The following is a 10,333-nucleotide window of genomic DNA, read 5'->3' on the forward strand; positions in this document are numbered from 1 at the left end:
GCAATAAAATCGCCAAGCTCAGAGACCAGCAAGGACCCCAATAGTGAGCTACGAATATTATCTTCTATTGATTGACACTTAAGGAGATATGTGTATGTAAGTGCTGAATTGAGAACACCAGGTTTATATTGTGACATATAGAGCAAAACATTTTATATGTAGATATTAAACCATGGAGTGGATGCAAAATAGCACTTGGCAATAGCACTTAGACTTATTTACCGCTTCACATTGATTTTACAGCCCTCTCTAAGCGGTTTACAGAGTCAGCCTATTGCCCCCAACAAACTGGGTCCTCATTTTACCAACCTCGGAGGGATGGAAAGTTGAGTCAACCTTGAGTCTGGTGAAATTCAATCTGCCAAACTGCTGGTAGCCGGTGATCAGCAGAAGTGGCCTGCAGTACTGCACTCTAGCCACTGCACCACCATGGCGCTTAGAATGACAACTCAATGGAATTAAATTTTATTGCCCAATAAATAACTGAAGCCGCATGGATTTGAACTGATTTAATCTACATTCTGGAAGACCACATGGAAGAGTAAACTATAAAGAAGCCTCTACGGAACTTGTAAAATGAACATTCTTGACTCATAACTCACTGGCTAATGTCAGCCCAGAGAAAAGACATAATTGTGTTTCAAAAGGAGCATAATATATGCATTCCCTAGTTGGCATATCATTGTGTACAGTAGATGCATTTCTTACCTGTAGCAGTTTTATCACATCGGCATCTAAAAGTATTTGGAGAAATGTTGTTACAGCTGCCGTTGCCACAACAATGTTGATGACACTGGCCAATTATTTCTGAACAGTTTCTTCCTTATAAAACAAAACGGGGGGGGGGGGGGAGACATGTAATCTAAACTTTCAAAATGAATGGAGCTTTACAAAAGAATGAAGATGAAAATACAAGATTTAAAATTAGGATGCATAAAGTGTACAATACATGTTTCGCTCGGTATTAATCCAAAGCAATATTATTGCTGTTGTTTCCATGGTTCTATTCAAATTACTCTGTTAATGTTATTAGCATGAAGCAATGGATTGTATATAATGTTAACACTATGGTTCCAAAAGGGCAGGTGTAATCACTAAAGGTATGTGTAGGAGATACAGATAGCACCAAGGGCATTGTAGGAAGAGGGAGGGAGGGAGGAAGAAAGGGAAGAAGGAAGGAAGGAAGGAAGGAAGGAAGGAAGATCGATTTCACTGTTAGTGAACTTCCAATTGCCAAACGTTGAGCAAAAGGAGAAATGGATCTTGATACAATATTTGGTTTGTGAAACTCCAAAGACCTGTAATTGTAAGGATGCTGATTTAAATATTTTGCAGATGGCACCAAAGTGACAGTTCTTAGATATTTATATTTAAATGTTCAGCGCAAATGAAGATATAATACTAGTCAAAATTCCCTCTCCCCCTCCCCCAAGGCAGTCTCACTGAACTCGTATACATAAGATGAGTTGCATATGGTCAAATTTCAGGGGGGAAATCAACGTTCCAATATTTGAACAAAAAGACATATTCTAATATTTGCTTTTCAACATGATTTAACAGCTGCCTGGAAAGACAGTTTCAGGATGAATTCTGCTTAAACATGCTGCTTACTGGAAATTGCCAATCACAAATTGCTTGTGCTTTTCCAGCATATGGGACTAAATACCATATAATTCCGCTTGTCATTTGAATTGTTGCTGTACGGTTATTCACACTTGAACATTTTTTCCATTAAAAAAAAATTAACACTATGAGAGCCATTATTCTCTCACTCACACCTGTCAGCTCCTATCCTAATATTTTAATCAAAACAGATTCTTTCACGTTATTTGTTTGGGATTTACCTAAAATACAACTGTTCAAAAGCTCATGCTGTGCTTGATTCTTTACATGTTCGAAACTTTTTTTTTTACCCTTGCGATAAAACTGGATCAAGGGAGTTTTTATACCCTTGATATTTAAAGTAGGTGCAGAGGGAATCCATGCTGTCTACTACATATTGTCAGTTCATTCTTAAAGACAATCTAGTATTGCATTTTTCAAGAGGCTGCTTCCAATCTTAAGCCTAGTAGGGGCCGAGCTGAAAAAGATGTTTCTCATCTAACTGATCTCCATTTAACAAGCGACTGGAATGAGAAAAGGAAGAGCGGTGTGCTAGAATGAGGGGAGGGCTTTAAACTCTGTATATACTGTGATCAAAATCGTAACAGCCTTTCTGTATTTTCATTCATGGTGGAAGAATGTTATTGATGAGCCGTGGTGGCGCAGTGGTTAGCTGCAGGCTACTTCTGCTGACTGCCGGCTGTCTGCCATTTGGTACTTCAAATCTCACCAGGCCAGTGGTGGGTTTCAAAAACTGTTTGAACCTACTCTGTGGGTGTGGCCTCCTTTGTGGGAATGGCTTGCTGCCCATGTGACCGGATGGGAGTAGATTGCCGCTCATGTGACCGGATATGAAGATGCCGACGACACTTGTCAGAACCACCTTAAATTACCTCATACACAGCACTGGCATGCATAAGAATATGATGTAAATTTGTTTTTTAAAAGGCATCTTTGGTTTGTGTTAAAACAACTTCAACACACACAATGTTTTGATTGCACCACAAACGCAGTAGTTATCCTTACCTTTCACAGAGGCACTGAGTTTTATAAATATGAGGATGATAGGGTAGAATAATCATATCCAAGGACCAGTGGTGGGTTTCAAAAAAATTTGGAACCTCTTCTGTAGGTGTGGCCTGCTTTCTGTGTCCACTAGTGGAACCTCTTCTAACCTGTTCAGTAGATTTGATGAACCAGTTCTACCGAACTGGTGAGAACTGGTAGGAACCCACCTCTGTACCAGGCTCAATGTTGACTCAGCCTTCCATCCTTCCGAGATGGATAAAATGAGGACTCAAATTGTTGGGGGCAATATGCTGACTCTGTAAACCGCTTAGAGAGGGCTGTAAAGCACTGTAAAGTGGTATATAAGTCTAAGTGCCATTGCTATTGCGATTGATGGTAGTAATGGCAGGAGGGCTGAATATCTGTCCTCATATGTCACGATTTTGATTCAGTCTTTAGCTTGCTTGCTTTTTTAAGATCTACACAAAGTCAAATCCTGTAGCCAGCATATGCTAGACATTGCAAGGCTGGGAAACCATAGATTGCAAAGAAGGAAATAGGAGCAACAGTGAGATTTGTACAAAACAACAACAACAACAGAACAGTAACATAACAACCCATTTTGCTTCTGCACAAGAAGATAATCTGAGAACACATGGCCAGAAGAAGCACTAAAATTTCAGAAAATTTACCTGTATGTGATCTTACCTGTAAATGAGGCGAGGCAGATGCATTCATAGGAATCTTCAACATCTTCTCTTTGGCTCTTTCTGCTAATGCAGCTGCCACTGTTGTGGCAAGGTTTACTGGAACACTTATCAATTTCTTGGCAGAACTGTCCAGAATAGGGATGACTGCACTGGCAATGGTAGGCTCCATCCCAGATATGACTTAAACATTTGCCATGACCTGAGCAAAACGTTGAGTTTGGAAACTTCTGACAAGCCTGTGGCTTCACTGTCACATTCAATCGAAGTCCAAAATGGCATAAAAGCGGTCCTCGTATTGGGACCTCTGCAAAGTAATGTGTTCCAATGCCAAGCCACTTCGGAACAATTTGACGCATCCCACTTAACCCATGGTCAAATAGAAGCTGATGCCGATGGACATCTCTTGGTTGAGGGCATCGGATAAACCCTTCCAAGGAAACATTTGCCAGGTTCATGCCATAAGACTGAAAAGATGGCTCCGGTGAAACAAAGAGCAGATCCCCCAGCTGAAGTTGCAGAGGACAAATCTGGGATAATCTCAGAGGCACGTTGCCTGCAGTGCTGCTTCCATGGTACGGATCAATATTCCAACATTCTGTGAAGAAGCTGGAGCAGATGTCTTGGCTCAGTGACCATTTCACTGTATGTACTGTTGGCTGGGTTTTCCATTCAGACACCAAGGATCTGTTACAAAAAGTCTGTCCACCTACCATGGAAAGTTGAAGAAGAAGTGCTATTGTGAGAACAAATGACTGTAGTTTCATTGTTTTTGAACCTAAATCACACAGCACGCTCTGATGATTCGGCTCTTGAGGACAGAATGGATTCCTTCCATTAAGAACCTGTCGCAGTTGTTGGTCTTTTTTTGGTATCAGTTGCACTGTGTCTGCCTATGAGAAATACATAAATGAGAGACCTGAATATTTGTTTATTTATTAAATTTACAGGACACCCATCTCACTGTTGAATTGACGCTGGATGCAATTTGACACGTTAGGCCTGAAAAGCTAAAAACAAATAGCAAAGGCTAGTAATAATGAGTTAGATGGTTTTTATCCCCAGTTTTGAAATAACCCAACATGGAATAGAGATTATAACACATCTGCTAATGATGAAAGAAATGTCCTTCTGGGTTCGGCTCCAAGTGCGGGAAAAAGACACTGGAGACATGGAGGCTGCTTGGAAAGATGGTGTTAATGGTGGACAGGACCACATGGCTTGAGTTCCTGAACAGAAAAGGTGATCACATGCTTCAATGTTGGTGGAGAAGAAGAGAAGGGCTGAGGGAGGGGCTTGCTAGGCTTTTTATAACCTGTTCAGTCCCACCTCTCTGTTTCCTGTTCCTGTGTAAGAATTGTATTCTGATTGGTTGTCAGACTCCCATGGGGCCATGCAGGGGCAACTCTCTAGGCTGTGTTTTGAATCCAGGTTTGGTTGAGTTTTAAGATGCCATGTGGTCAGTTGGGGCCAATATTATCATGCCTTAATCCCATCCCCCTGGAGCTGAAGGGGAGAACTCTTGGATGTAAAGTGGACTAGCTTGGCCTTGTTAATGGCCCATTGACAAAGTGGGGATGGGCAGGAAGCTACAGGGAGCTATTCTGTCTTTTAAAACATGTTTCTTCCTTTTCACATCCAGAGAAATATTCTGCCTTTTCAATATTTCCTAGGATATTTCATTTTTCTGGGAGAGGGCTGTGTGATAACTTCCTACACTAACTTGTGGATATTCACAAAGCAGCAGTGGAAGCATGTTACCAGTTAAGGTTCTAAAGGAATCTCATGCAAAATTTGTTGCACTAATATAATAAATAGTTTGCAGACTTGTAATTTAAAATACTAAAAGATATCAGAATTCCAGCTTCTGATTTAAGGAATTCGCAAACTTAAATGAAAGCACCACATGGGGAAAAAAATTAAGATCAGAGACTATAGTAGCATTTTCAAGGGACTGATAGATGAGTCTGCTTCAATTGTATTGATTACTAAATTCATTCCATTCCATTTCTGCCCTGAATCAAGAAAAATACAGTTCATATTGTAATATGTTAAGTACAGTAAATACGTAGTTTGAAGTTCCTTAAAATATTCATTTCTGGAGACTTTCTCTCCAAGTATGAATTTTTAAAGCTAACATCGCCTTTTGAAGTACACACCATTATATGTTTTAGATTTTGGTTTTAGTTGAACTATGCTAGAATATTTATGGAGTTGAACTATTGCACAAGGAAGCTTAATAGAAAAACCACACATCGATTTGGGAAGTATGAATCAATGCAAATTATTCCAGAATTCATAAACAATGAATTTTATAATATCCTCGGTAGTTTTTGTTCACTTCTGCTTTACTGTCTAGTTATCTCATAAAAAATCAAAGTGAACCTCTCAATCACAGTGGGATTGAAGACATACAGTTAGTTGAGACTGATGGCCTCTTATAATGATCCCGGGCAACTGTCCTTCTTAAAAGCATCATTGAGTGGATCCCTCGAAGCAGGGAATTTCTAGGGAGATATCATATTCATGATTAGAGGAATGAGCAAATTATTAATTGCTGTTTCGCAGCTCATGAGACTCCCACACTCACACATGCCAACTTGGTGGAGAATATTTAAATCACTATTTATTTTGAACGTACTCAGAATAAAAACCTATATGCATGCAATTAGAATAAGATGGTCATTAAAAATACACTGAAATTCTCAATGCAACTGGAGAACCCTGGCAAAAAGAATAATTCTGAATAACTTCTATGATAATGTATTTCTCTCTGGGGTCGAAATATTATCACAAGTGTTGCTGATTTCATTCTTCCATTCAGGAACACGTTATATTATTAAATAAAACTGAATAACGCACATTATATTTGTCTTCTGCTGTTTTGATTCCTTGTGCATTTAAACTGAACATCTAAGAATCCCAAGCCCGTGTCGGTGGTTCTCAATGCAAAATTGTTTCAGTTTATTTATTTTTTCACATTGTTGAACCACCCATCTCCTTCAGAGAGAAAAAACAAAGGCTGTGGTTTTAGAATCAAGATATTTCACCTTGCTAATATTCATGAGAAAGGATCCATGTGCATATTTTCTCGCCAATCAGATGTATTGGAGAGTACAAAGGGCAGATTTGTAAATTTGCATTTAAGAGCAAATTTAAATGTCAGGTGGCCTCATTTTGTTGTTGTTGTTTAAATCTATCAAGATGGGAAGTGTAAGTAATAGAATAGAGACTAGCTTTCTTTCAGTGAATATTCCATCCATTTTATCCAGGGAAAAAGGCCAGTTAATCACAAGCCAAAGGCTTTCTAGAAACCCCGCCTAAGGTCTGCTTGGCTGAATAAGATGTGAATTGAAGTGTTGTGACTTGTTCAGGGCAGTTGAAAGGTTAGGTAGGTTTGATATTTGGATCTGGCAACTACGTCTCTGCAGGAACATCGGAAGCAATTTATCCTAAATCAGACTACGGGTCCTCCTCATCCTATTTTCAACACTGACTGACAATAGCTCTCCTTTGTTTTAAGTGGGGTTATTTCAGCTCTCCTTGAAGATGCTGAAGACTGATTCTGGGAGTTGTTCTGTTGAAAGAAATGTCCTTCTGGGTTCGGCTCCAAGTGGGGAAGAAGACACTGGAGACATGGAGGCTGCTTGGAAAGATGGGTTATTGGTGGACAGGACCACGTGGCTTGAGCCCTGAACAGAAAAGGTGATCACATGCGTCAATGTTGGTGGAGAAGAAGAGAAGGGCTGAGGGAGGGGCTTGCTAGGCTTTTTATACCCTGTTTAGTCCCACCTCTCTGTTTCCTGTTCCTGTGTAAAAAATGTATTCTGATTGGTTGTCAGACTCCCACAGGGCCATGCAACTCTCAAGGCTGTGTTTTGAATCCAGGTTTGGTTGAGTTCTCAGATACCATGTGGTCAGTTGGGGCCAATATTATCTTGCTTTAATCCCATCCCCTGGAGCTGAAGTGGAGAAGCCTTTATTATGTAAAGTGGACTAGCTTGGCCTTCTTAATGGCCCATTGACAAAGTGGGGATGGGCAGGAAGCTACAGGCAGCTTTTCTGTCTTTTAAAACATGTTTCTTTTCACATCCAGAGAAATATTCTGCCTTTTCAATATTTCCTAGGATATTTCATTTTTCTGGGAGAGGGCTGGTTGATAACTTCCCACAGTTGGATACAGAAGGGAGATTTTGTACACAGTTGTGTCCGATGCCCATATCTGGGTTTTTTTTTTTTAAACCTTTCAGGCAAAGCAATGAATACTTGAACCCTTTCAAAGAGCTACTTGGATTATTGACTGAACTGGAGCCTGATACAGTGTAAAGTCATGCCAAATATTTCTTTAAAAATATAGACAAACATTAAACATAGATTTAAATTCAAATATTAAATGTAAAGCCCAAAGGAGGAGGCATGTATCTTCCCCTGGAAGGCAAGGGATCCATTTGAATCTCAGCAGCAAATTCAGAAAAAAACAACATGGAGATTAACTTGTAGACTGTGCTTTAAGATATGGACGCAAACACGTTTCTCTCTGTCTATAAATCAGGGGTAGGTTTCTGCTGGCGTTACTGGTTACAGTTTGGTGCGCGTATGATTTACGCGCATTTGCTTGCTTTGCTCATGCGCACGCCTGATGCAAGCTCTGCTTACAGTGCACACTCCTGTAAATAGGTCTATGCATGGACAGAATATTAAAAATGTCAAAAAAAAACATGCCGTGGCAACTGGGAAACCAGTTAGGAGTGTGGCAAGCCTGCCATCCCTACCGGTTTGGCAATCCAGTTGCAATTTCCACTACTGGTTCACCCGAACCAGTGCGAACCAGTAGCACCCTATTTTTTTTTAGTGAGGTTATATGATCGTGACCAGTGTTATTGCAGATGGAAAAGCTTATATCGTTCCTCTTAATTATTTAATCTGTAAAATCCACTCTATTAGTTGTTTAAAAAGAAAAAGATCTACATTGACAACATCTGGATTTCAGTTTTCTTCTATAAATATTATTATGGTAGAGTGAATGTATTTTGCAAAAGCGTAAAATGCTACAGACATAATTCTTAAGTAGTCCCTTAAAGTGCTTCTGTAAATGGATACTAACTGTCTGCTATAATGTGCTTGAACTACTGTTTGTCATGAAGTGGTTTTGCTTAATGCCTTTCATCAGTTGCTTGCATCTTACAAAGCAACATCCTGAATCCCCCATGGAGTTTAAACATGATCTTAAGGCAGTCACAATTACTTCTTTTTGAATCAATAATATTTTATATTCCTCTATCATACAACACCAGTACAAATGCTTTTCCATTTAGTTTCCAATCTAGTCTTAAGCACAATATTTATGCTTGCATGGCTATTTGATTTTCAGGTAAAACATCAGGACTTAAATAATTTTCTGTCCATTGGTCCAACTGAGCTGGGCAGCATTGAAAATATTTTTTGTCGAGAAATTGTATACTGTTTTGTACACATCAAGCAAAATTAAGTCACACAAAATAGCAAGGAATTGCCACACTTCCTTCCTTCCTTCCTTCCTTCCTTCCTTCCTTCCTTCCTTCTTTCTTTCTTTCTTTCTTTCTCTCTCTCTCTCTCTCCTTTCTTTCTTTCTCTCTCTCTCTTTCTTTCTTTCTTTCCTCATTAGTTATAAACTACCTTTCCTTCAAGAGCTCAGTATGAAGATCAATCTGAAGGTCTCGCTATTGAAAACCAATATGATCCAGGGGTGGGCTGATGGGGGTTTGCAGGGTTCAGGACAGGGGTGGGTTTCAACCGGTTCACGGCAGTCCCTGCGAACCGGTTGGTCGGCAAACCTGGAAGTAAGTAACTTCCGGGAACGGCGAAGGGCGCGCCCGCCCGCCCGCGGTCCTTACCCGGTTTTGACGAGTTCTGCGCTTCCACGAATGCACAGGACGCATACAGTACCTGTGCGATCCTCCAGGAGCAGCTGAAGCATCGCGCAGATGCTAGTATGCATGCGTGCACCGCCCGCGTGCACGAGGACGCCGCCGGCCCCGTTCCAACCGAACCGGTTGGAACGGGGCGAGAAACCCACCCCTGATTCAGGAAAATGTCTAGCTAAGATTCTGTGCAGTTTTGAGAACCCCCAAATCTCACTCCTGACAGGCCCCGCCCACCTGGCCCCTCCCCTCCCAGGAGTCCCCACGCAGCCCGTTTTGGATACAGATAAGTGCAGGGTGTGTGCCCAGGCTCCTGGAGGGCGAAAAACAGGCCTACTGGAAGATTGGGAAGGCCAGAAACAGGCCTGTTTCAGGCATCCAGAGGGCCTCTGGAGCCTGAAGAGGCCATTTTCGCCCTCCCGGAGACTTGAGGAAAACTTCCAGAGCCCAGAGAGGACAAAAATCCCCCCCCCCACCCGCTGTCATGGTGCAGAAGGCCAACTAGGCCAAGCTCACATGGCCATGCCACTTTGCTAACATTTTTGAAGCCCACCCCTGATATGTACTAGTGGTTAAGGCATCAGGCTACAAACCAGGGATCATGAGTTCTAATAAGCTATTCTCAACTAAACCTTCAAAAACTGTGAATAAATTAAGAAGAAAAAAGATTGGTTAAAATAACAGTAAAGATTTCCAAAATTCAGAAGGTTCCTTTCTTAGGCAATAGCAATAGCAGTTAGACTTATATACCGCTTCATAGGGCTTTCAGCCCTCCCTAAGCGGTTTACAGAGTTAGCATATCGCCCCCACAAACAATCTGGGTCCTCATTTCACTCACCTCGGAAGGATGGAAGGCTGAGTCAACCTTGTGCCGGTGAGATTTGAACCGCTGAACTGCAGTTAGCAGTCAGCTGAAGTGGCTGCAGTACTGCACCCTAACCACTGCGCCACCTCGGCTCTAGGCAGATTCAATGTCTTTCCAACATCCATTACTGAAGGATGATACAAAAAAAAAATCCCTTTTGAACAAAGACCGAGCCCATGTGGCAGCGGGATAATTGAATTGATGGAACATGTTATGCTCTCTTATCCCCTCTAGGCTGGTGCACAACAGGA

General features: G+C 41.2%; 1 protein-coding gene across 1 annotated transcript in view; it reads right to left on the minus strand.

The window, feature by feature from the left end:
- The window catches only part of EYS (eyes shut homolog), an 88,181-nt gene extending 84,148 nt beyond the window's left edge, over nt 1-4,033 (minus strand). Inside the window, exons 1-2 of the mRNA XM_032215163.1 lie at nt 3,319-4,033; nt 709-822 (exon numbers count right to left, since the gene is read on the minus strand). Of these exons, the coding sequence (XP_032071054.1) occupies nt 709-822; nt 3,319-4,033 (829 nt within the window). The remainder of the gene's footprint in view (nt 1-708; nt 823-3,318) is intronic.
- Between the last annotated feature and the right edge of the window lie 6,300 nt (nt 4,034-10,333).

This window comes from Thamnophis elegans, chromosome 4, assembly GCF_009769535.1.
Source record: "Thamnophis elegans isolate rThaEle1 chromosome 4, rThaEle1.pri, whole genome shotgun sequence".
NCBI lineage: Eukaryota > Metazoa > Chordata > Lepidosauria > Squamata > Colubridae > Thamnophis > Thamnophis elegans.